This window comes from Gymnodraco acuticeps, unplaced genomic scaffold (assembly GCF_902827175.1).
Source record: "Gymnodraco acuticeps unplaced genomic scaffold, fGymAcu1.1, whole genome shotgun sequence".
Lineage (NCBI taxonomy): Eukaryota > Metazoa > Chordata > Actinopteri > Perciformes > Bathydraconidae > Gymnodraco > Gymnodraco acuticeps.
The window spans coordinates 3392803-3420722 of NW_022989894.1; the positions used below are offsets into that span (position 1 = coordinate 3392803).

The following is a 27920-nucleotide window of genomic DNA, read 5'->3' on the forward strand; positions in this document are numbered from 1 at the left end:
TCCCACAGGAGTTGGCGGTTTGCAAATGTAAAACTCAAACAAAAATTTGAAGATTCTGTTTCTTTTGGGCCTGAAGGACGGAGAGAAGCACTTCTTTTCACTGAAGTGTTTACTGTGGAAATAATGATAATGGATGTAAAATTGTAAATAATGTTCGTTATGTCCCTAACCAATATTTACCTGACAGTTTTTCCCCCCCTCCCCATTACAGGGTTTTGTTACACATGAGTTCATGTGGAAAAAGGGGGGAGTGTGTATAATGTCAACATGGCTGTAAAATTCACAATTTACATTTTTCTTTTAAGGATTGACAGAAACCTTCCGCCCCAACCCAGATGTTCAAACTGAGCATTGAATGATAGTTTTATAATTAACCTGCTCCATATCTGGGGATAAGATACTGTTTGATGAATGTTGACATGTTTCTAAATATTGATTGAATTATAACAGGTAACACAGATGCAGAAGCAGTGGCCAAGGGGCTACTGTGAGAGATGTAATTCCAGAATAGAATACCGAAGAAGTTGACCTGTGATAATGAAACAATTTTGTAATATTTTAACAGACATTAGAGTAACTGAGGTTTGAAATGTAGAAAGAACATATTACAGTTAAGTTAAGCTAAAACATAGTAATGTAATGAGACCGAATTTAATTTAGACAACATATTGTAACTAGCCTGTTAAAGAATTAGAAGTAAAGCCATAGACTTTATTGTTTAGGTCATTATGGGGATATACATTTAACATTTAAATTCATAATAGAAAGACATTTGATGACAGTATGTTGGAATTCTGTATTCATTTTTCAGCTTGATAATGGACAGGTAGAAGCCGTATTGCCAGGTGCAATCGATGGGATTTCTGCACACGATCCAAGCAGAGAATGACGTACCTTACAGGACAGATACACTCAGGAAATCATTCACTCTGACAGCATCATGACTTTAGTTGTTTTTGAATCCATAATGAAATTGTATTACATAACGTTAGTGTGTGTCTTTACCACAAACAGGAATAGTTCATTGTTATATTTAGATTTGAGAAAGATTACAAGGATTTTATTTAGTTCACCATGAAGATGTTTTTTGTTTGTAACATATGCCCAGTAGTAAGATTCAAATATCAGCAGGTTCTGAATTATTATTCTTCTGTCCCACAACCAACAAGAATGTGGATGGGGAGAACTATATCTACTAGAACCAGCAGAGATTCATAAATTACACCAGAGACACAGTAAAAGTAAATAAAGAGTAATATTTAGCTATTTTCAGATAGTTTAATCCTTCTTATACTTTGTAAAAGAACAAGTGCCTTTACACCAGATACAGTAAGAAGATGATTTATGATGTGAAAGGAGGGAGTTAGACGTTTTCCATACCAAGCTAATTGCTGCTATTTTACGAAGTGACATTAAAGGTTTAAGCTAGAAGTTATGCACAAATGAAAAATTTAATATTTATGATGAATATGTATTCTTATTTGTATTTTTTTTTACCTTTATGAGTTAAGTACAATGCAATGTTCGGATGAAGAACTCATTGATTTCAATATTATTTACATACCTTAAAGGGTATGTAAGGAGGGATTGTTAGAAATTAAAATCAATGTTGATATGGCGTAATTTGAATTAAATACACTATTTAATTTAAATCAGTTTTATTCTGAAAAACCTGAAGTTCACTAACTATTAACTTAATACTTTTATTCTGAAAATTCTTCACTTCCGGTTAGCATTATCATGTGGCGAAATGCTGCATTTTTAAACCGTGAATCAAAGGTGAAATGACATGTGATGTTGTACAATGAGCACACTGGGTTTAGCACTCATTTATTGCCGCTGAATAACGTTTATTAGGGAATGTTTAAATAACCACAGACACCAGAATGATGTAATTTAACAACAGAAAAAGGCAGGCATTGCATTGGACCCGCCCCCCGACGACGCCGGCCAATAGGAGAAGACCTCAGATGACAACAGGAAGAGCAAGCCAAGAATTGATCTCTTCTACCTGCTGACCTGGACTGACCGGTCGGATGAAGAGAGCGCCTCCACTCGCACATTTCATTTTGTACACCACCGCATCTTTTGTGTAATTAAATGCTGTTAACTTTTATAAGCTTCCCTTGACTCTTTTCAGTCTGTCCTGCCTTCAGGGTTCTAGAATACACTAATAGTTTCCATGGTAGCGCGTCTCTTTAGCAGCGTGCGCAACTCAAAGTCTGAGAGGGTGAGGAGTCACAGAAAACTGAACAAGAATCGACAACTCGACCCTCTGCTCACTCCTTTCCTGTAAAATACAGTTCCAGCCCATATGCTCCATGGTGCTACAGGAATTGCACTCACAACTACAATAAGCATGTAAATGTTAATCTACAGCTCCGGCGATCCACTAGCACCGGAGTCTCCACCTGCAGACGCAGCCATCCTCGACAACTACTGTAGCGTCACCTTGGATACGAGTCCAAACAACTCACAGACACACAGGCCAGGGCGCCCTTTGAGCATCAGATCTGACGACGCTGATTGGCTGAAATTATGTTTCGGCGGCATAGTTTACAGATAGCAACAGTTGGCTGCTGCTGCTCTGGCTGAGGGCTCCTTACCGCCCTGACGAGAGAGGGTAATGATACACGCTGCGGCCAGCCAGGAAACATGTGACTTATCAGTAACTTTAGACATCGTAAAACAATTTTAAACGAGATTTTATTGTAGATTATACAGTTTACTGATACCAACTATATAATATTTACCTTGTTCATTAAAAATAAAAAATAAATATGTATTTTTATTTTTAATGACAATCAAACATGTGGGAAGAGGGGGGGCGGCCGCCACTGCTTACAACTAGTGCATTCGACCAAGAAGATACAAACTAGAAGAAAACAGAATCATATAAATACATCAGGTTTCATAGAGCCAAAACATTTCAAGTGCTACTTAACTGGCTTTAGATAAGCCAGTCCTTTTATTAGTATAAGTGCTTTGTTAGTAATTCTATCGCTCGAAGTGGAGTCGAAAGAGATGAGTTTTCAGTCTGCGCCGGAAGATGTGTAGGCTTTCTGATGTCCTGATGTCAATGGGGAGCTCATTCCACCATTTTGGAGCCAGGATAGCAAACCGACGTGTTTTCTCTAATGTCTTCACATTAGAGAGATGAGAGACATGGTTCCAATTTTTACTTTATTTAGGTCGAATTAGATAATGATTATTATGTGTGTTTACTTTCTGGCCTGCCATGCCACTAGTCTCCTAAAGGGGTGTGGCAGTGGCGCAATCCGTGTGAGACAGTTGCAGAGAATGTAAATGCGTAGTCCTCTCTTAACACTGGCCCACATTCACGTCCAACTCCAATCGTGCCACCTGTCTGCCAACAACTGCGTCATTGTGCTTTCGGAACCGCAGTGACGCATCCTAAAACCCGGAAGTAAACTCCTTCCGGTTCCTTCGACAAAAATGCAATGCAATTTCTCCATAGGATTTTGGAAAATAGCTAAAAATAAGGTATGTGGTTGACACACATTTAAGAAACGGATCACGTTTAGATCACTTTTCTTTTTTTTAGCCTTTATTTAACCAGGTGAAAGCCCCTTGAGATCAAAAGATCTCTTTTTCAAGGGTGACCTCACGGAGGTTCCCCACCCCTGGTTTACATGCTGTGTGCACTAATACGCTTTTGTATCATTAGCTGTGAACCCTTGGCACTGCTGTCTTTGTATTATATAATAAATACATTTATTATTTGATGATTTTCTCTTTTTGTTTCAGTCTGACCTGTGCACCGGTCTTCAGGGTTTCCTGGTGTTCCACAGCTTCGGAGGGGGCACCGGCTCTGGTTTCACCTCCCTGCTGATGGAGCGTCTGTCCGTCGACTACGGCAAGAAGTCCAAACTGGAGTTCTCCGTCTACCCAGCTCCCCAGGTGTCCACCGCTGTGGTGGAGCCTACAATGCCACCCTGACCACCCACACCACCCTGGAGCACTGACTGTGCCTTCATGGTTGATAATGAGGCTATTTATGATATCTGCCGTAGAAACCTTGATATCGAGCGTCCCTCCTACACCAACCTGAACAGGTTAATGAGTCAAATTGTGTCCTCCATCACAGCCTCCCTTCATTTTGATGGTGCCCTCAATGTTGATCTGACAGAGTTCCAGACCAACTTGGTGCCCTATCCCCGTATCCACTTCCCTCTGGCCACCTATGCCCCTGTCATCTCCACGGCAAAAGCGTACCATGAGCAGCTCTCGTGGCAGAAATCACAAATTCCTGCTTCGAGCCAGCCAATCAGTTGGTGAAATGCGACCCACGCCACGGTAAATACATGGCCTGCTGCCTTTTGTATCGTGGTGATGTCGTTCCCAAAGATGTGAACGCTGCCATTGCCACCATCAAAACCAAGCACTCCATCCAGTTTGTGGACTGGTGCCCCACTGGTTTCAAGGTGGGCAACAACTACCAGCCGCCCACTGTAGTTCCTGATGGAGACCTGGCCAAGGTCCAGAGGGCTGTGTGCATGCTGAGCAACACCACTGCTATTGCAGAGGCCTGGGCTCGGCTTGACCACAAGTTTGATCTGATGTACGCTAAGCGTGCCTTTGTGCACTGGTATGTGGGTGAGGGCAGTGCTTGAATTGGAATGAAAAAGGTGCCAGTACTCTAAAATCAGCAACTTTTTCAAGTCAATTTTATATATACAGCCCACAAACAAGAATTTGGCTACTATAATGCTGGTGGGTTTGTCTCTTTACTACTGTATATTTTAGAAAGGTTCACTGTACTTAACATTTTTTATGATAGGCAGCGGATATGGCTAAAGCTCAGTAAGGTCAATATTAACTGAAAATATAGCAATCAAAGTCTAGATCTTCTGCTGAAGACACATGAAGCAGAGACCTTTCAGGTGAGAGCCCCTCTGGTGGTGTTCAACATTAATGACAAGGAAACAAAGCTCTGGTCAGAAGCATTTTTTATAAAAAGCTTTAACAAAATTAAGTATTTCTGTACATTTTGAATGCAATCTAACTTTCCAACTCAGAAAACGAAAAACGAAAAAGTGCCAAAAGTCTTCTCACATGGCTGAGCTGCTTTGCAATATACTTCACCACTGAAGAATACAAATATGTATAAAGTAAACTATGATGCAATCTAACTTTCCAACTCAGAAAAATGATAAAGAGCATGAACAAAGAACATGTAAAAACCAATGCAAAATTTGCACAATCTAAAATGAGAAACTGTAACTGCAAGTAACAAAGTCTGAGCCATGGTAAAGAGTTACATTGAACACCAAGCTGATCAGATAACTCCCTGGTTGGTCTGAAGTCCTTCTATCTCCAGGATCTGTACAAATCGGCACATTATGCCAAAAGTCTTCTCACTGGGTGAGCTGCTTTGCAATATACTTCACATTGTTAGAAAAGGCTCCAGAAGGCCTTGGGGACATCAGTATCAGGGGCTGGAGCTGGACAGGCTCTTTCATCATCACTTCTCCTTCCCTTTGCCAGCCAGGACCTCACATACTGTTCCGGATTGAACTGTCCTAGTGATGGTCCATTACATTTAATGAAAACCAGGCTGGACAGTCGGCTGACAGAGAGAGCATTCCTTTTTGCAGTAAGGATATCGTTCATGCAGCTGAATGCCCGCTCACACTCACTAGTGGAGACAGCGATGGTTCGGACTGCTTTCAGTAGAGGCTCCATGGCAGCAGGTGTACGGGATGCCCTGGTTTCCTTGTATTCGCGAAAGCCCTGAACAGTCTCTCTTCTGTCCACTTTCAGCACTTTGCACAAACGTAGCACCTCTACGTCCCCATACTGTACGTCTAACTCCTCTTCAGGCCAACTTCCAGGATGGATAACTTTCATGTCCTGGATTAGCTGATTGTCCCGGGCCTCCCGGCCATGTAATGGGATTTCTCTTGTGCTGACATGAGAGGAGGTTGTGGAAGTCATTCTGTGTCTCAGATTCTCTACCATACTGCGGAAAAACTGACCTGCATGAATCTGTACAAGCCTGCCATTCTCACGCAGGGCAACACCCTTGAAGGACTTCTCAGCTAGAGCTGTATGAACTGTAGTCATGTGTGGGCCAGGCATGGTGACCATGGATTCAAAAACTCGTATTTCTCGAGTTAAGAGCCTATCTGCTGTAGGCAGTGTCATCTCTCTTTTTTGGAGTTGCCGAGAGAGGTCGCTGAGCTCTGTGAGCGCATCGTACATCAGTCCCAGATTGCTGACAAACGTTGCAGATGTGAGCACATCATCCAGGCCCTTGTACTTTGCTCTGTCTCTGGAATCCCTGCTCGTGTCGTTTGCAGCATTTGTGAAGTGATCATGAAGCACTCGGTAGTTTTCCCAGACTGCTCTGACGCTCCTTTCACTTGAAGCCACCCAGCGGATGGACAAAACACGCCCTATCACCAGGAGACGCTGTCCGACTGCTTGCGCACACTGCGCTAACTGCCTCTGATTTTTGGGGGAGGCATGGAACAAGGAATAGAGTTTGTCAAAAAAGATCTGGAAATGATTGAGCCCTGAGACCTCCTTGACCACATCCCCAACTGCCAGCTCTAGACGATGATTGGAGCAGTGCCACACAAACAGGCTTGGGAATTTACTACACAACTGGGTAGCAACGCCTGTTCCCTTCCCTAGCATGACTGAAGCCCCATCACATGCAAAAGAAACGAAACACTGACCTAAAAAGTCCTCGTTAAAATCTCTTCCAAGACACTCCATTAACGCCTTTGTGATGTCATCAGCCGTTGTTCCATCCAACTCGATCAGCTCCCAAAAAAACGTTTCGGGCTCAGCATCAGCTAATGCTGAGCGTAGACACACAACAAGCACCGTTTTACCACTAATAGTGGTAGATTCATCGACCAAAACACAGAGTTTTCTTTGGTTTTCTGTAATGTCTTTTGCCATTTTTTTCTTCAGCTCATGAGCTATGTGGTCGATGATTTCGCCACAGGTTTTATTGGAGTGCAAAACCCTGCCCACGTTCAGCCCATTCAGTTTCTGTACATTCAAATCAATTGGCATGTCTGTGAATGGCCGGCTATGTTTGCCAATTTTATATGCCGTTCGAAAAACTCTGATAGTGGTGTCTAATTCAGATTTATGCATAGACTGCACTTGATGTTGAATAGTTTCACGTGAAGCAGATGTAAGGATGTCAGCAGCTTTTACATGGGCTTGTGATTCTTTATGTTCTTTGATTTTTTTTCTCAGGCTAGCTTGTTGTTTGCCCTTGTCAACACCGAAATGAGACACTGCACACTCACCCCATTCAGTTGACAGTTTCAGTCCTTGTCCAGTGTGTATTCCCAAAGATTTGACATCTCTGCATATCCGACATCCTAGCTTCTTATCTTTAAGAAGGAGCCATGCATTGGTCTTGCAAAAATATTGCACCTGGTCCGTTGTCCAGCAGTCAGGTGCATCGCTTTGCCCGGTGTTGGTGGTGGCAGTTGCGCCATCAGCAGCTAACGTTAGAGGCTCTGGAGGAGGCGGCGGAGCTAGTGCTAATGCTAATGCATTAGAACTTGGAGCAGGAGGATCAACCAAAGAAAGCTCCCCATCAGACACAATTTCCAACACAGGCACAGCATTCTCTGTATTTGAAGTTTCTTCCGGCGACAACCGCTGTCTTTTTGCACTTTTATTAATCCACGCTAACATTTTAGAAATGCTAATTTGTGACGTGACTTGCTTTCCTTCTCTCGGGGGCGTGCCTGCTCTGTTCTATCACTCTACATAGCCACCCACTGGGTGGGAGTTGCACTGCATAAACACAACACACGTGCATCTAGGTATGTAAATTGTAAAGCATTAAAACATGGTTTTACTAACAGTTTTCAGTATGTTGTTACTTCGGCATTATTATTATTATTATTATTATTATTTTGAAACGTGTACTACTATTAAATCACGGTCAAATAGGTTAATTTTGACATAGTCGTTTCCACCACAGTATTTACATGGAGAAGATAAGCCCCGCCCCCTCTCCAGCACGTTCTGTTTGAATGACAGGAGTAAACAGCTGACAGCCGCTGTGAAACTCCAGCGGTTAGAGCGATGAGAATGTCCGTTCGGCACCTCATGACGCATCTACTGAGTACCGGGCGGCTGTATATATATATATATAGATGTATAATAAGAACGGCGGGAGAGTGTTGAGTACTGGCACGGTGCATGAGTACCGGAGTACCGCCAGCATGCCGGGACTGAGCAAGAAGTGCCGGTACTCCATGGGTCAGAACCAGAAGTGCGGGTATGGAGGAGGGAGAGTTCTCTGAGGCCAGAGAGGACATGGCCGCTCTGGAGAAAGATTACGAGGAGGTTGGGGAGCTGATAGCCTGGGGGATGAGGAAGGAGAGGAGTATTAGAAAGGCAAACATTCAGCTTTATTGATCTCTGATGCTGTTTTATTAATGTCAATAAAATAAATTGTTAATTGACTGAACCTGAAACTATGCTTTCCTCTCGTCAATAAATACACTGTTAAACATTACCTATCTGCCTAGATGGGTTGTATCAGAGCCATATAATAGAAGAGTTATGACATCTCCGTTCACTCCAATGGACCACTTTTTTACAGCAATGGCGGATCGTGGAGCCTCTCAATCGTTCCCCGGAAGTTAGCGCCAAGGCTAGCAGAGCTGTGGAGTTGCAGCATAATAGACCGTTCGTGACGGACTTTTAAAGGTAAGAAGAAGTTTAAAGATTTATATTGCGGATATTATCAGTACATCTGATTCAATTGAACATGTGTATTAAAGGATGTCAGTGGATTATCCCTAAATTAGTAGATTTAGGGAACGTTTACAGATAACAGATCATGCTAGGATACCGAAGCAAGTTAGCAACACACGTTGAACAGCCTTTTAATTGTAAATTCCGTTCTCTTAATGTCTATTTGGTCCAACGTTGTTGAATTAGAGAAGAGGGGCTTCTAAACGGGATTGTATGCGGGGGTGGAGGGAGTTAAATATTAGATAAATATAACTTTGGTGCGTGTAAGAGTGAGTGTTTTTAGCAGAGCCATATTGTGTCCTTGTGATTATGTTGATTATTACCTGTGTGTATAATGTTGCAGCTCAGCTGATTTTGGATTGATGGCAAAGGGAGAGGAACTTAAGTGAGAGTGAACACACAAGGTAAGTTTAATACTACTGTTTTATATAAGTAAGCATACTAAACATGTATTCTATCACTGTCTGTATTATATAAGTAATCTTGTTAGTAACCTACTGTATGGCAGGTGGAGGAGCAGTGATGTTACAGGTGGAGGAGCAAAACTGCAAGACTGCAAACTCACAAGACAGAGAAATCGAAGTTTGTTCTCCAGAGAAGAGGTTGATTTCACTTCAATTTTTTCATATTTTCTAAAGATGTGGAAATGGCACAAAAAAAAACTTGAGAGCTGTAACCAAGACAACTGTAACAACATGAGTAGACAGCCACCAAGGTTTTTCAAGTCCCTCTCTTACTCCATTTTGCCAACCCAAACTTCCAGGTACATGACGGGACACCTTGCTTGTTTTTGTTGTTTGCGCTCCTCTGGCAGGTGGAGGGCAGTGATCCCTTCCCTTCTTCCCTCAATCTTTGAGACTAATGTAAGTAGAAGACATGGCACTGTAAATGTTCGAACATTTAAAATATTATACCACTTAAAAATAAGAAATATTACTTTTGTTACTAAGAGGTCATACTTATTATACCTGTGTCACCTTTCACACTATCGCTGTGATCATGAGCTATGGGCTTTGTAGATACAGGTCCCGGGGTGAATCGTGGTGTCTCTTTTTGACCACAGGGCGATGCACGAAGATGGTGGGTATAGCCTCTGCTCTCAGCCTAGTCTTGCCCTTTTTTGTCTTGACAAACTGGTCTGCTTCAAAATGTGCCTGCGGAGTGACTTGAGGTTACTTCACACACAGAACAACTCAGTTTTGTCTGCCCACATACATATTCCATAGTGGTTGAATACACAGTATTAGGAAACACTTTATACTTACTGGACATGTTATACTCATTACATACTGTATATACAATATGACCAAGAATGTGAGACAACTTTATAGAAATTCATATCACATATGTTACTGATGCCATTTGTCATACTTTGTTAAACTCACAAATAATAAAGTTCCATAACTTCAGTTGGGAACAAAGACCACACCTTATCTCCCCAAGGCAATTTCCCATCCAATAGGTGTGCTATATAGGTGTGTATAACCCTTTCTCCTGTCTGTTTATCCCTCTTTCAGCACAAGAACCAGAGGGGGATTCAATGGAGCCTGAATACCTGCACTGAGACCCTCACCCTGCACCCTGAGTCTCAACTCTCAGTGTTTTTCAAGCCTTTCCCTGTTTTTTGTATTAAACAAAACATTAAGCTTTCCCAATGGTGTGGTTTTCGTTTTGTGAAAAAGTGCAAATGCAGTGTTTTGTATATAAATCACATATTTTTTTGCTGTTGGTCGTGAAATTGCTCCTGCTTCCTCCGCTCTGTGTCAGTGGGGAAGCTGTACATTCGTACTCCTTTCTCTGAGCGATTGGAGCATCCCCAGGCAGCACAGCAAACCATGGTGGCGACTAGGAGGCAGCACAGCAAACCAGGACAACACGGAGGAAAAGGCACAGACAAACTGCATGATATGCTATTCAATGTTTATTGAATTCCATGTATTTGCAATAGATGTTCCTAAAACAACACATTTAACATCATCTTCATCATCATGCTGCTGCTGCTAGTCCTTTGATAGTCACCTGTCGGTCTCCTGTCCTTTCTGAAAGCCATAAAGATGACATTAGTCATTTAGATAACTTGTGTCCTAAATTACCATGGGATTACTGAAACTACCATGAATTTAAGAAAATGGTAGACATTAATCTAATCTGAATTTTAAAGCATTACTTTAGATCCCCTCCCTCTAAATATATCAATAAACATTAGAAAGTGATGCTCCTGACTACCATACAGGTTTAAGAAGATAATATTGGTTTTAAAGAATTCAAAGCTATAAATAAACAGCAACAGGCTCTTTAACCAAGGCACTGTTAGCCTAACATGTAAACTAGTTGTTCACACTAATCCTAATATTATCACTTAATATTAGCAAATTCTATTAAAACATATTGATGTAAATACATACACATATCGATTTGTTGTATAAATATTGCAAATCAAAACCTTTATTCACTAATAATTACCAAAAATCGTAGTTCTATCTCCTGTTATCAATGCATTCACATTGCCCGCCATGAACTTCCGGGGAACGATCCTCTTCTACATGAACCACGTGACGATAACCGTTTTTGGACTTCCGTTGTCGTAACTCTTCTATTATATGGCTCTGGGTTGTATGTATTCACTTGCTCAGTTCAATCAAATGTTTTCACAGATGCTATTGCTCAATTCAGTCACTTGGAGGGAGTGGTGTTTAACATGTATATATTTTATCTGAACAGACCAGGCATGGCAATCTAGTTAAATGCTAGATTAACCACTAAATTATTTCCCATCATCAGATGATTCAAGAGTACCATTTGCATATATTTTACTTATTGGATTGGATGTGTGCTTTACGTGAGAAGAACAGAGTCCTAACCCTGATCTAAAATAGGGTGTGGTATTCACTCTGGCCCAAGGGAGGGATAGTAGTGAGGTGGGGCTCTCATGCTGGCAGACAGGTGATGTTTAAAAATACTTAGTTCTGCTGTTCCCAGACTGGAAAATGAATGAAACTGAAAGCAATACATTAGGAACCATGTAAAGCAACATTGAAAAAGGCTAAATAGTGTTGTAAGGAGTGTTTTCACAGGTGTTGTAAACGTTTTTTTCTATTTTCAGTTCTGTAATCATTCACCATGTTCGGTTACAAATAAATGCTTTTTCTTGACATTAAGCAGGGATATTTAATGTAATTCAAACAAAATGGATTCATTCCTATTGCACTTTCAATTGCCTCTTTGGTAGTTAATGGATTTTGTACATTTATGATCAGTTATTGGGCAGAAACGCATGCCAAATAAGAAATGTATTAACGCTAACTTAATGTGAAATGTCACTTTATGCCTTAGAACAACTCCCAACCAGTTTGTTCATTTGCAAAGGAAATTCATCTTAAAACCTTTGTTCTTAAAAGTAATGTGTTAAATGGCTCAAAGATAATATAGCATATCTGGAGGGTGCTCTTCTCACCGTAAGACATGGAGTTAAGAACCGTTCAATATGTTTTTCTCCATCTCACAATCATGAGGTAATTGGACTGTTTGGGAAATAAATTGGTTTAGCTTTGCATAACTGCCTCTGACAAAAAAAAAATCATACAATAGAATATTTTTGAATGCTGAAAAGATGTGCACTTCAAAATGATACAAAAATACAGACGCATACACAGTGTCCTCATGCGTACAAAAGTTGACGTATTTGGCTCTACTAAAACGCCCTGAAAATAAGGCATTGTGAATCAGAACGGACGGTTTACTACACTAAAACATACATCAAATTGTTCACAGGCCAAAACATCCCCTTCTGTTGTGTATCGATATAAATCTGTAAATTGAGGAACTTACATCATACAGTGATTGTTTGTTTGTTTTTTATTAACATAAATCCTTTCTCTTGTTTGCTCATTCTATTGCAAAACATACACGGCTCTCATTTAAAACCCAACAGGAACATACTACTGTGACACTCATAAGCTATTGCCCCCGTTTTCAGCTCCCAAACCAAAGCAGCAAATTGACAATAATGCACATAAATCCCAGTGAAAAGAGAAAGTTTCACAGTGTACACCAGTCTCAAATGCAATTAGTTGAAATGTAACTCGACATGCTTTGGAGTCTTAAGAGACAGAGCAGCAGCAAGATGAAAACAAAAAGACTGGCTTAATGTTGGATTGCACTTTTTCAGCAGTTTTCTGTTGAACATTGTAGATAGTTAAAACAATAATACCAGTAATCTTCACACGTCTGCTGCAGTGTCTCAATACAGTTTAAGGCAAAGTGGAGAGAATATTCAGTATGTTATTAACATTCTTCATAATACAAACACACCTCGTGACAAAGTGTAATTATCTTTCCGGTCTAATCAGTGTGTGCCAATGAAGGATTGGGTTAAACATCCTTTTTTTTGTTGCAAAAAATGTGACTTCTTTAGCGATGCTTCTCCAGTGTAAGCACAGGACATACTCTACCATCCAGCCCCGACTTTAACATGCAAACATTATCATATCCAGACGTTCTGAATCAGGTTCATGTCCTTCAGTTTGTCAATCCTCTGGAAAGAGAGGAGCTTCACATTTAGAAAAGCTGCGGCGATCTGCGTGAGGCTTCTTCTTATTATTTTCTTATCTCTGGTCCTAACTGAGGAGGAGGCAGGCCGTCTCTCTCCAACACTTCTGCAGAGTGGTGAACTGCAGATTAAAACACAATTTGTATTTTAGTAGACTCCCTTTTCCCTCAAGTTTGTATACTGTGTTATTTTAATCACATTTCATTTGTTTATTAATTACCTGAGGTGGACGATGTCTCATGACAAAATGTGTACGAAGAGAATGGCCAGGCCAATGTTGAGAAGGATGACCATGCATATCATTATCGTGTTTGGGCCCTTAAAGAGAAGTAAACATGAGACATGAGGGCAGGGAAGGCAGTTTACCATCCTGTGAATGTGTAGAAACCTGAACAGTTTGGAACAATTATTACTCAAGAAATACTTTTGGGTATTTATTTGTACTAAACATGTGTGGTATTATGGGAAACCAACAGATATCAATGTTCAATTGATGATCGAAGCTTGTTCCTTTTTAAGAAGATGCAAATGTTTTTTTAAAAAAAAGGATTTTAGTTGTTAACTTGTCTATTTTTAAGACTGCTGTAATTATATTTCTGAATCACTCTTAAAGGTGGGGTAGGTAATTCACTTCAGAAACACTTTTTGTTATATTCCATGGAATGCTCTTAACATCCCGATAGCAATGAATACATGAAGTGCTTTGACAAAAAATACATACAAAAATGTCATCTGTGGAAGCCGTAGTACTGTAAAAAGCACGACCAATCATCTGAGCCGGCCCGGCTAAAATAACTGGATGGCCTACCTGCCTGTCAGCCTTCTCATCTGTGCACAAACTTATCTCGTGCCCTCATTGGTCTTGTGCGCGTTCGTGCGTGTTGGAGGAGGGGCTCTGTACGGAAGTCTGAAGGAAGGGACAGATTTTCTTCAGCGGCGTACTTTCAAATTCTACCGCACTCGAGCTGGTTTCTCCATTCTTACCTACCCTACCTTTAAGTAAACTCATTTTAATGTACATTTAAAGATAAGTAATGAGATCCTATCAGACATTCCATTGAAGATATGTTATGTTTACACCAGCAGATGTCAGCGTCGAGCCACGTTGCTATCACGCCACCGGGGGGATTCGCTATTTCGCATAACGGAGTGCTGACGTCACATGTCAACACTACGCAAACGTCTCCTTGGTGCCCAATCAGCTTGAAGCCACAGAGACTCTTGTAAAGATGGCGACTGTGGGGCACAGGAGTGAAAACTGGACCCTTTACCGTTATCAAACATAGCTGCTCCAGGGACAGTAACAATTGACACGGCAGCGGGAGCGAAAGCTAATCCACCCGTGTGTCAGCTGCAGAAAGCTGTTCGGTGCTGGGAGCTGTCACTGCGGGCCTGCTTGCTTTTGTTTTCGGTTGTCGTTGCCTTGGATAGCTTATTAGCTTCAACTTGGAAAGCGAATGCTAACCCAGGGCTAGCCTTGTAGCTCCATCGGCTGTTGGGAGCTCTCTCTACGGCTTTCATGGATTGATATGCTGGTTTTATAATAATGTATTGCATTTAGCTATTTAAAGTTTGAATTTTAACTCCTATGACTCGCTTGGATTAAACACTTCAGGAGGAATAAGGGGTGCCGAATACCTGGCATTGCGACACTGTTTTGAGTGCCGAGGCGGAGTGAGTTTACCGTCATGTATTTTCTAACCGGCTGGCCACGGAGGCTGCTTTGTCCGCTGAGGAGTGAAGAGGAGCCGTTCCACGTCCAGCCCAGTTCCCAGAGGTTTTACTTCGCCGTGCTGTCAGAGACCCAGCTCAGCATATGGTTTAGTCGGGTAAGTGAAGCCTGCCTCGCTTCAGTCATACTCAGCTGTACCGACAAAAACAATGGGTACTGTGCTGCTTTCATTTGGGCTTACATGTTGCACATAGTATACCATAGTTACCCTATTACCCATACTGTTCAACCACCATTATTTTTTAATCGGTTGCACTACTGCGTGGCATTCTGGCTGTCTGCCCGACATATTTATTAAAAGGGTAATAAATAAACATGTACAGCAACCATGGTGTCATAAGTGATGAGATGGAGGTAATTCTGAATGTGTTGGCAACCTGTGCTAACTACACACCTATCACACAGGTGACATCCGTACGCATGAGGACAGTGTGAGTATATCCGTATACGTGTGATTCACCGTCATAAAGACACTTGTTTGTGAATGGCATTCCACGTGCGTATTTCCTCCCATTTACTCACTCATTAATGACAAAGGCTGTGTTTAATTATTTCAGTCAGAGGCACTGAAGTTCACTTAAGGGAATGTTCCATGTCAGATAGAAGAAAGGTGTCCACTAGTTGAGTTTTTCTTGTACATTCCGAACTTTTTTTATTTGTATCACTCTGACCCAGAAGGCTCATTGAGTTCAAAGTGTATGGTGTGTTCAAAACAAATACTCTTGACTGCATGGTGACATTTTAACTGGTTGATTATCCCTGGTTGATATTCAGTACTTTTGGTGACATTTTAAGTTTGTATCACTCTGCCTCAAAAGGCTCCTCAAGTTCAAAGATGAAGTAACTATCAGCAAGGGAATTACAATAGTGTTTAAAACAAATACCCACTGACCGCATGTTCAGGCAAGAGATCAAGAGCTTTTAGGCTGCCAGAGTTAAATGATTATGTAAATAACTGTCAGCACATCATTTGATCCCTGCAACTGCAGTTTTTTCTAAATTATAGCATAATACAGAAGCAAAGCTGCTTTTTAAGACATAGTGTGTCTTGATGGGTTATACTCTTCAATGCATCATCTGAAGGCCAGTGTCGACTTGCTTTCAACAAGAGTTTAAAAAAGTAAAAAGTAGTAGTTTTTGGGGTTGTGAGAGGTATGACTAAACACAAAAGGGCCTTGCTCGAAATGCACCCTCATTCAAAAATATTGACCCCTTTAAAGTGCCATGTCAAGGACAGCTGCTTAAAATGATTGCCCCTGAAGTAGCTGGTCTAGAGACAGGATACCTGTACAGTAAGCTGAAGGATAGTGTCATAAACCTGCCATACATAACAGACCAGAATCGCTGTGTGAACAGAGAGAGAATATTACAATTCTGACCTTAGAGAAAAAAAACAAAAGAGAGTAATGGTATAAGCCAGTGTTCTGTCAAAATGATGAATGCTGGTACTGGTTATCTTTTTCGTAAGAGAGAAATGCCAAAAATAATTATTTCTACGAAAAGCTTGGTGTCTGCTGGGAGCAGATATAAGAGGGAACAATGTTTTTCAGGACAAGGGAAACAAATCCTTTGACTGAAAACATTAATCCTTTGACTGAAAACATTAATAAGTAGCATTTAGTGAGTCCTAACCAAAGACTGTTTTAAGGTTTAAAAAGTGGTGCAGATCAATCCACTTCAGAGAATTTAATTGTGCAAGATAATGGCACCTTCCACAGATGAGTTCTCATTTTTACCATTGTTTATATACATTCATTAGATATTGTAACTGCATGACAACGAACATTTCTGGCTGTCGAGCCATTTGTTACTAAGGATTTCCTCTACCTAGACAAGTTAGTAACTTAAATGTTGCAGAATGACTTATGACATGTTGAATGTGTTAGCACTGTTTCCAGGGTCAACACCAGCACCTTGTGAAGTAGAAAAGTCCTCTGACATTCCAAGAAGCCCTGTGCTGTGAGCCCTGTGAATCTCATTTGTTTTTTAAAACCACATATTCTGCAATGCTTATAGCAGTCTGTGTTCTATACAGTTTGTATATTATTTAGGTGTGGCAACAATGGATCGGGGTCACTGTTTATTTCCTGAGGCCCACTCAGGATGTGACCATGTTTTCCTTCCCCTCTTTCTTAAGAACTTTGCCTGTGAGTGTCAATGAGGCGTTCAGGAAAAGGAGTGTCAGGAATGTCGATTGGAGCAACTTCTTCCTCTTCACATGCACCTTTCACAGCTGTTCTATCCATTATCTCACTTCATAGCATGTTTACACACAGGGATCTAGTTGAGGGTTTTGTTTTTCAAATGTTCAAAAGAAGTATCCTCTGAATGAATGTAAATACTATATTCTTCTACATACCAACAAGCAATTAAGCATGTTGCTCAGGTTATTTGTCATATCGGTGATTGTAAATCTGCCATTTCCCATCAGCCATCACGCCTATTTTCTTTAATCCTTCCTATCTATCCTCGACCTCGGCCAGCGCAGCCTCAGCCAGACTTGTTCTGACCGAGGCGCAATCGCTTAATCCGTGTAGCACAGTAGCTTAGCCTTTTAGTCATTCTGCTCTGTCTCCTTACAAGAGCCTGGAGGGAGGTCACCATGTCTAGGAATAGAGGGATAGAGATATTGGTGAAGCTGCATTGATACCATAGTAGGCCTTTTGGGTGCCTGCAAAAATTAGCCACATTGTGTGTGTACATGCTCAGGTTTGGTTGCACTAGTGTGTGTGTGTGTGTGTGTGTAAAGATCTACACTCCCCTGGGATTTATTTGGTTACAGCAGCTGACTGAATTTAATTGTGGTTGAGCAGTGGAAATAGCAATTTAGGAGAACAAGCTTGAGCCACTAGAAACCGCTTCTCTTTTAGGCTAAATGTAAATTATATATACTGGTTCTTTATTTGGGATGTTGTCATGCAAACACAGGTCCTTGCGTTCTGTTTGCAGGCCTGTCTGTGTTGATGAATCCTAGGAGCATTTCAATGAATAGTTCATTCCCTTTGCCATTTACGTTTATTCCAGATTAAGTTTGAGGTATTTGTTTTGCAGTAAATGGGATCTGATATCAATCAATGAATCAATCAATGTTTATTTATATAGCCCAATATCACAAATGTTACATTTGTCTCAGTGGACTTTACAGTTTGTACTAGGGCCGGGACTCGATTAAAAAAATTAATCTAATTAATTAGAGGCTTTGTAATTAATTAATCGAAATTAATCGCATATAAATATTTGACCTGAGAACAGTGAGAAGCAATTTTTTTTCACATGGATTTTAGTATACCATTAGGCGCATTCACACCGCAGTACTTTTCCCACAAAGGTTCATGAGAATTTATTTCATGAGAACTCTTTGAACCTGGAGGTGGATTAGGCAAATGAAGCCACTGACGTCACTTCTTCTTCTGCTTTGGGTTTACTGGCAGGCCGCAAACCACTTCACGGCGTATACTGCCGCCCAAAGTCCCCGGAGTTGGGGACTGGCTTCAGTAGAAGCTGCTGGGAGTCCCAGCAGCCTTCCGAGTAAATCGCCAGAACGCCGACACCTCCTCATCTCCACCGCTCCCATGTTTTATTTTGTGTTGCCATAAATTAGTCTCTCTGCGTTTCTGCGCTGGGCTAATGCTAATAATGCTAATGCGAGGATAATAAAATTCACAAAACGTTTTGGGAGTTTTACGGGGCGTGGTTTGCAATCCGCCCAGCCAATCAGAAATATAGCTCTTTTCTCACAAGAGAAAAAAGTCCCTGCTCTCTAGCAGGGACTTTCGTGGGGGTAAAAAGGTTCTCATGAACAAATTTTAGTACCGGCTCTTTTTGGTGTGAACGCGATAAAAGAGGCTAACGTCCACGCTAGCTGCTATATGTTTTTGTATTGAGGTGATACTTGAGGCTTGATGTGCTGCGGTGATATGCGAATTCCTTTTTGCATAATTTGCATACAACCGTGCTCTTATCGACGCTTCAATCCGTCCGTTTTTTAAAACAACATTTCCCACTGTTGTTCACTGTGGTTTGTTGTTGTCCGAAGTCATGAACGTTAGTTGGTGCTCCAGTATAATCGGTACGCCTGAAACTCATCCAGTGAGAAACGTTCCGCGGTGCAAAAATAAGTGCGATTAAAATGCGTTAATTTTTTTAACGCGTTAATTTTTGTGTAATTAATTCATCTTAATTAACGCGTTAAAGTCCCGGCCCTAGTTTGTACAGAATATCAGTATGACAATACGACACCCTCTGTCCTTAGACCCTCACATTGTACAAGGAAAAACTTCCAGAGAAAAACCCACAGTTTAAAGGGGAACATGGGAGAAACCTCAGGGAGAGCAACAGAGGAGGGATCCCTCTCCCAGGACGGACAGACGTGCAATAGATGCCGTGTGTAAATCGAAGAGATAATACATTTACAACATAGGTAGCCCAAATGTTTGGAAATGCATGTGTGTATAATAGGAAGATGAATCCACGAGGATATCCATCCAGGACCTATGATCCAGGACCACAGCCACGACTCAAGATCCAGGGCTCGCAATCCAGGACTCAGGACCACAGCAACAGGATCAGCCACGACTCGGGATCCCGGCGTAGATAGACACCAAAAAGAAATTTGGGGAAGCTGGGTTATTTGGAACATGAGAGTACAGTACAGAGGGAAGAAGTAAGGTGTCCCCGACAATCTAAGCCTATAGCAGCAAAACTAGGGGCTGAATCTAATCAGCCCTAACTATAAGCTTTATCAAAAAGGAAGGTCTTAAGCGCACTCTTAAAAACGGATAGGGTGTCTGCCGCCCGAACACAGACTGGAAGCTGATTCCACAAATGTGGAGCTTGATAAGAAAAGGCTCTGGCTCCCATTGTACTTTTAGAGACTCTAGGAACAACCAACAACCCTGCAGTCTTGGAACGCAATGCCCTAGTAGGACAGTAGGGTATAATGGGTTCTATAAGGTATGATGGCGCCTGCCCATTAAGGGCTTTGTAGGCGAGAAGAATAATTTTAAATTCTATCCTGTGTTCTATAGGGAGCCAGTGTAAGGCAGCCAGAACAGGAGTAATGTGGTCCCTTTTCCTAACTCTGGTTAGTACACGAGCCGCAGCATTTTGAATCAGCTGAAGCGACTTGACTGACTTCTTGGTACACCCTGATAATAAAGAGTTACAATAATCCAGCCTTGAAGTAACAAATGCATGGACTAGTTTCTTAATGTTATGTAGATGAAAGAAGGCGGTCCTTGAAATTGATTTTAATCCTGATAAAATATAACACAAATATTATTGCAATTGGTAAGGTTCTCTTTCTGTTTCTAACAGGGCAAGCTTTACCAGTACAGGTATCGTTGGCATTATTAAGATTTCATGCTACGAGAGAGACACTATCAGATACCTGAAACCTGCTCTCATGACGGTGACCGGGTACGAGGTGTAATGTTGCTCAACTGGAATTACATAAGATCTTTCCCTGCTTTTGTTATCTGGCCATAGTGATTCAGTGTCCAGCATTCTTTAACGTTGAGACCTGTCACTTGTCTTAACTCGTTTCATTACATTGACAGTATGACTCTATTATTCTGCTCACCACTTTTGGTTGAAGTTGCACATTTACAGCCACTCAATTGTTATTTGACTGCAGATAAACACAACATTGTTGGTGGTGATATATTAGGGCGTTGGAATGAACTGTGTTGTGATCCAGACAAATATCTACCCTAGCGATACAGGGGTAAAAGCAAATTAAAGGCAACTGCCTCAGGCAAAGTCTGGTTGTGTACGCCTGTTTATCTTTCAATCTGTGTTGTATGGTTTTTCTTGCTAGGCTCAAATGTAGCCTATTACTCAGAGTAAATTAGCCTCACAAGGAGAGGACAAGCAGTTCAACAACAGTCAGTCATCCTGTTCTCCAGGAGATACTTTTATCTGTACTGCCTCTTGCCTAAAAACCAACATTCAGTTACAAATACAGTTTTCATAAATGGTGGTGTGTTGCTGGTTTGTTTTTAGTTAGTCTCTGATTTCCCCAGCAGTCTGCATTCAAATATTTAACCATATTTTTGTTCAAATGTCATTTAAGTAAGACCTTAAGAAAATTGACACAAAGTCAACAATTTCCTCGAGCTAATGTAAATGTCCAACCAACAAAACAAAATGCTTTCATTTTTCTGTAAATATATCAAATCTTTTAAAATCAACCGTAAGGCATTTTTAGCACCGATGGTTATCCTGTGGATGTGTTTGGTTGTAATATGTGACTGTCTTTGACCTGCAGTATGTTTAACGTGCTCATTTTCTTTCCCATATCCCTATTCCCCACCCACAGCCCAGTGTTTTGATAGTCAGCTATATCGAGTCTGCAAAGGCGGCTACCCAGTTTGGCTTCTACCAGAAAGCAGAATGGAAACCAGACGACTCCATGATAGCTGTGGCGGTAAGTACAGCGATGTTCCTTCTCATCTCACGTTTGACGCACTTTGCCCCATATACTTACACTGTACGTACATTGATATCAGGTCAGCAGAAAGTCTACACATCCTCCGTAGCAGACTGAAAACCCATCTGTTTTAACTGCATCTTGGCCAATGGAAAAAGCATAATTTCCCTCTTCTGTATCTGACACAACATTTGGCTTGTTTGAAGCTAATGCATTAGCATTTGCAATGGTTTGTCTTAGTGAAAGCTAATGTAATTGCAGGATTCTTGCTGTTTCTTTATGGTTGAAAGCACTTATTGTAAGTCGCTTTGGATAAAAGCCTCAGATAAATGTAATGTGATTACTCCAAGAATGCTAAACTTATTGGATTTTCAATCTCTAAACCTCTGACGCTAAGCCAACAGTCGGTGTCGTCGTGTTTTTCCATGTGTGGTTGACTGTCTCCCGTAATCACCCCTTTGTCTCGTCCTCGGTCATCATCTCCTTTATCTTACCTGTTTGTTTTTCTTTTTACTTTCCATGACAGTAATGTCCAATCATCACTTATTGCACGTGGAGCTTCAGTTAGTGGATTGAAGATGCTTTAAGTAATGAACCACTGAAAATAGAATTTGATCCGGATCCTTCAGTTATATTAAACCACGAGAGCAGCTTCCTAACAAATGCAGTGCATCACAATAACATGACACATGCTAGAATGAAAGTGTGGCTGCGCTTCTCTTAACAGCAGAGTTTATCCTATTTTTAGTTTGCAACAGATAAAAGGAAGGTATTCCTCCAGCAATAAGTGCAGGATTGAAAACAACTACCTAAGCGTCCTACATCATGTAACGCTTCACCGTTAATCAAAGTGTCTTCCAATGCAGTGAGCCATGGTGTCACATTAGTGTGCAGTTGCAATTTCCAAATGCTACGAAAAAAGGCAATGTTGAGAAGTACTTCGTATATTATAGGTAAATTAATAAGGGTTTAATGAACAGACCGGCCTATAACATGTTGATATAACATTTGAAAGACACAGTTAAACTTTGCTCCCTATCTGAAATCTGCTGATCGCTATACTTTTGCCTATCTGACTGTGAGTCAATCAACTCAAAGTGAAACCGTTTTTTTTAATAACAGAGCATGATGTTTTGTGTTTAATCACAAATGTATTTACTTTACTATCAAAGTAGCCAGCCAACCTCTTTTAGATTTATAAATAAGGTAGACATCACTCACCTTTGCCCTTGAACCCTGACCTCAGGTTGTGGGCGAGATATTTTTGGAACAGATTACAGCAGTCTGAAAGGATCCTGCTACATCAGCTTTTTTTTGGGGGGACATGGAGCAAGCCTTTTTGTTGTTGTGTGTTTTGCAAATCGATACAAATTCACTCTAATGGGGGGAGGAAACACAGCCTGTGCCCGCCTGAGTAATCATGAGATATCTCCCCAGGTTCTTTCTGCCTGTGATTATACCCCTGCCTTTGTGTAAAGTCGTGGTAGAGACCCACAACCCAAAACAAAATGCAAATGATCAGCCCACGAAGCTCGAAAGATATCATTAAAAAAATTCATGCTCATTTCCATGGAGATAAAATGTTCTCGCCAGCATGTTACTGTATGTAAGCCAAGCCCACACACGATTACTGATGCTAGTATCTCTCCTACACTGTCACGCTTTTCGGATCATCAAACCATCACCTATAACAATATCAAACATGAAATTAAGACGGTATGTTCATAATAATGTCCACTGTAATGTAAGCATTATTTTTTATTTTAGGGCAGTTTTTCAAAGCAAATCAACATGCCTACATTTCTGTGAAGCATTATGCAACACTTTCTATTTTATATTCTGACATCATCACTGTCCTTGTTTCTTACACACAGGTTTCACTTAGTTTGAGAGCACTACCAATATAATATTTAAATAAAATGCCCCAAACAGTGGCCTTGTTCAGGGAGAGACAGCATGTTTGATACACTCTCTGAGCATTGTCCCTGGAAGGTTGCATCGTACATCTTGGTTGGATTTGTTGCTCTTATCTAATTTCAGGATTGAATGTAAATCGTTCCCATCAAGGGTAATCCTCGATAAGAGAATTTAATTGGTGTTAAAGTAATGTCTGAATGCATGCTGAGAGGGGGGATGCTGCATCTGCTGTGTAAAAGGTTTTCATGTAAATAACCAGAAAGCTTATCAGCATAAATGTGTGATATAAGCATTACTCAGCTTTCCAGTGTTGCATCTGGTCTTGTGCATTCGTTTGAGAGAAAATAATGCCCCTCAAAGATGATAACCATCTAGTTTCATTGTTTACCCAAAACAAAGGGTGCAAAGTGTTCGTGCAACTGCTTTGAAAGCACAATACATTCTGGAAAAATGATAGCGCTGAACTTCAAGATACATCAATCGCTGACATTTTTGTGTTCTTGCTACCATTACTCGCTAGCTGAGCAATCGTCACCGTAGATGACTGTGCGAATAAAGTGTCTTGTTGAGTAATCTCACACAAGGCAATGACTCAATCGGCTTCCAAAGGCCATGTGATGTTTAACACATAGGGCGACCGCCAAGACCCAGATCAGAAGCAAACGGCATCAAAACAAAGCACACACGGATTAAAACCATTAGATCACACTGGTAATGCTTTGTGTTTGTGTGCGCTTGTTGTATCTCTGCTTACACATGTGTGGACTCAGTTAGATGCCTGCAGTACTACAGCTTTTGCAGGTAAACATTTGAAAAGTCAACAACAATAGAACCCAGGTAATTTAAAGCAAACAGCTGTGTATTGGTACAATATTGAAATAATATTTAGACATTGTAACTCAGAATGGAAATCTGACCACGTACCTAACAAAACTAATGCTAGGTTTTCTTAACAAAATAATCCCGCAGGATAATATGTCTCAAGAGTATAGTTTTGAATTCATCCACATATTGCAGGACCAGATAATTTCCTGTAGAAGTGTTCTTGGGTTTAGCAGTTTTATCCTGGATAAGCCATATTATTTGGTTTCTTTCATACAGTATCATAACCATATTTAGAATGTGCTGGATCAGAGTTTCTCATTTATTTATTATATAGCCGCTTAATGCAAAACAACCTGTTGATTTGAAGGTTTATTAAAAAGAAGGATGTATCTTGAATAATGCAGCTCTGTATTCAAGAAGTTCAGAATCCCTTTTTTTCTATGTTTCATGAAATACCTTAGAAAAGCGTATTTTGCACCTTTTTGTAAACACTGCCAGGAAATACTGTCAAGGACACACGAGGCTGTTTAGAAGTCAGTCTGGCAGAGGGCTGCAGTGCACACGTTTCTCCCAAAACACCACCACTTGTCCTTGAAGCCACTGCTGAACTCACTGCATCAGGAGAGGGGCTACAACACGCACACACACACACACACACACACACATACACATACACATACATACACACACACACACACTTTTATAATATTTTGTACCATGCTTAGAAATGTCCAGATGATGCCTCAGTTAAGACATGGAGACACTGTCTAATAGATGAGAGTAACAGATGCGTTACTTCCTGGTGAAATTAGGTCCTGCCCAGTTTTGGGGGAAAATAATTCGCTGTCAAGAAGCCCAATTATGATGGTCAGACAGGCAAACTATTAAATAATGTCATTGGACATGGATGACCTGCGTCGATGTATAGTTTAATTTAAATCAATAGGGAAATGATGAATTAGATAGTTTCTTTTACTGTCCTTTTTTCTGTAGTGGAAGTAAAGAAACCGTAACTCGCCATGTGTTTGTTGTTTGAGGTGCAATATATGACTTGGCAGCTTTAAGACATGAAGAAATTATTTTATTTTTGGCAATTCGCTCTGATGCATTGTTTTCCCCCTAAAGTGGGCGGGCCGTACTTTTGCCAGGAAGTGACGTATGTGTTACTCTCATCTCTGGTCTCATGTAAATTGTCAACACAGAAATGGCCGATTGATTAAATAAAGTGACTACTCTGCATAAGGTATTGGAAAATATTACCACAGTGACCTCTTGGTGTCCGTCTGCGCCCCCCCCTCCCTTTCATCCCCACCTCTCCTACTGAGTACACATGAATGAATGCAGTGAATGTGTCTGGAAAAGCAGTAACTCAGGCTCTGCCCCGGGCCAACCATCCAAACACAACAGGGAGCAGGTGGAGGAGCTACAAATAACAGTTCCCTCACTTTCTGGGCTCCAACAACACATAGTTAGATTTTCACTCATGACTGGTGAAAAGTATTTCATTTTAATGATGGGAAGACTGGCCATGCTATGTGTTCTCCCAGTAGTCCTGTGGCATAAATGTGTATCGACTGGAAACACCACCATCGCAACCACAAACTGTATGTGATTTGCAACCGAAATCCCTCTTTATTGCCAACAATGTTGAAGCCCAATGTGAGCTGCAGCTTTAATTCTAATGAAGCTTTCAAATGACTCATTATCCTTGAGTCCCAGATGAATTCAACTTGACAAACCTGTCATCAAACCTGAAATGCCCTTTAGGAGGATGTTATCATATTTTGTTGTGCGTTTCTTTCTCTAAGTTTATTCTTTTTGGCACTTCCTTTCACACACAAAATGTTTATTGCAAGGGCTTGTTCACTTGAGAGCAACAGTTTAGGTGCGAGGGTCTGCATTTGGTTTTTCAAGTCATGAAGTGAGATCTACCGACTAGAAACAGCGCTTTTAACTGCAGTGACTAGTCGTATATCTAAAGGTTGCATTATCTAACTTCCTGAAAAGGGGAAATAAGGAGAGAGTGATATGTAGTTTAAATATTGTGTCCCAAACCAAGCATTCACTATGTTGTTTGCTGTACATTTCCATTTCCATAAACCTAGAGAAATCAGAACAGAGCTCTGTATTCTACTCAAATAAGATTTGAAAAAAAAATTGATGGCCGTCCTTAAAATCTGTTATCTTTTGCGCCTTCAGTGGCTTCAGTCCCTGCAAATAATCCAATGGCTATTACATGTTTTGACTAGCTGCCCTCTTTTTTAAATCTTCAAGAAGCCATAACATTTCTCACCCTCGCTAGCATTGTAATTTAATTATAGGGTGAGCAGTCTTAAAAAAGTCAGGAACAGCAGAACTACAAACGCCATGGTTGCAGGCAAAAGATCCTGGCCTAGGCTACCAGCTGTTACCCAGATGTTTGACTGCTCACACACCCTGCAGACCTCGAAGCAGACGTAATCACTCTCATAAACCGTAGCTACGACTATCTTTAGCCGAGTGTGTCTGCATGTGAGAGTGAAAAACGTCTACAGCAACTGAGAGAGCAAAAGGGACTGACTTTGTTTTTGTGCGGCGGGAGTCAGAAAGGATCTTCTAACAGAGGAAATGCTTTCAAGCGTTTAGCTCTGTGTGTTGGGATCTATCCAAGGCCAAAAAGTTCCCTCTCTCTTTTTAGACTCTCGGCCACAGCACTGTTTTTAACTCTGTTTTTCTCTGACACAGACATTCAACATCTCTTAAAGGGGACCTATCATGCAAAATGCACTTTTTGATGTCTTTTATACATAAACATGTGTCCCCGGTGTGTCAGGGAACTCACTCACCATCAGAAAAGAAAACCCTCTCTCTTTCCCTCCGTACCCAAATCTCTAAAAACGGGGGTAGAACAGAGCTGATCCAGATTTGCGTCCGTTATGACGTAATATCGGAAATGCGAACTCACAGCCCAATCAGAAACAATGCCCGACGTGTTTTGGACGTAATATGGTCTTTGTTTACATTAGCAAGCATCGCTAACACTCAGAGCTAACCTGTACTGTATGTGTAAAATAGCAGGAAATAAAAAAAGGAACCCGCAAGAGAAAAAGCATTTGAGCTCCATACTGTTTCAGAAATAATCCTGGATGTGGTTTGGAATGATATGGCGTTTAATTACGGGAGCACTTCGCTGAGTATCTCTTAGAATTCCGAGCAGGCACAAGCTTCCCTTCTTTTCTTTTTTTCAAGCTATGGACCCCGAACCTGCAGTTCTCTAACAGGCCTGAAACAGAGGGATATGAGAGATTTTTTTTTATATGTCATAATATATGCCTAAAAATAGCATGATGGGAGACCTTTTTAAGTACATTTGAGCTTATTCTAGATATAAGCATTGAATGAGGGAAACGCACATGGTTTTCCAGCTGGAGTCAACAGGGTGAAAATGTAAATAAGGAACAGATTGCTCAAATTGCACAGTCAAGATTCCCTGAAGCAGTTTATGTTTTTGTCAACATTTGCAACCCTCAGCTTCTTATCTTATCTCAAGCACATACTGTCAGGATGTGTATGCAATAACAGGAGCAAACATACCTCTGCAATAAGCATAGTTCTGCTGAGACTGCATCAGATATTTCTCTGGATACTACGTGGCTTTACTTTGTGTTGTGGCTTTTTCTAGATTAGATGCTCCTTTTTATTGTGTCGCTTCCTTTATCACACAC

General features: G+C 40.9%; 1 protein-coding gene and 1 pseudogene across 1 annotated transcript in view; both read left to right on the forward strand.

The window, feature by feature from the left end:
- Positions 1-3760: 3760 nt before the first annotated feature.
- On the forward strand, positions 3761-8599 carry LOC117538872 (annotated as a pseudogene).
- A 5911-nt stretch (positions 8600-14510) lies between these two features.
- The window catches only part of ric1 (RIC1 homolog, RAB6A GEF complex partner 1), a 42534-nt gene continuing 29124 nt past the window's right edge, over positions 14511-27920 (forward strand). The window contains 2 exon segments of the mRNA XM_034204723.1: positions 14511-15141; positions 21364-21471. Coding sequence (XP_034060614.1) covers positions 15001-15141; positions 21364-21471 — 249 coding nt within the window. The 5' untranslated portion in view covers positions 14511-15000.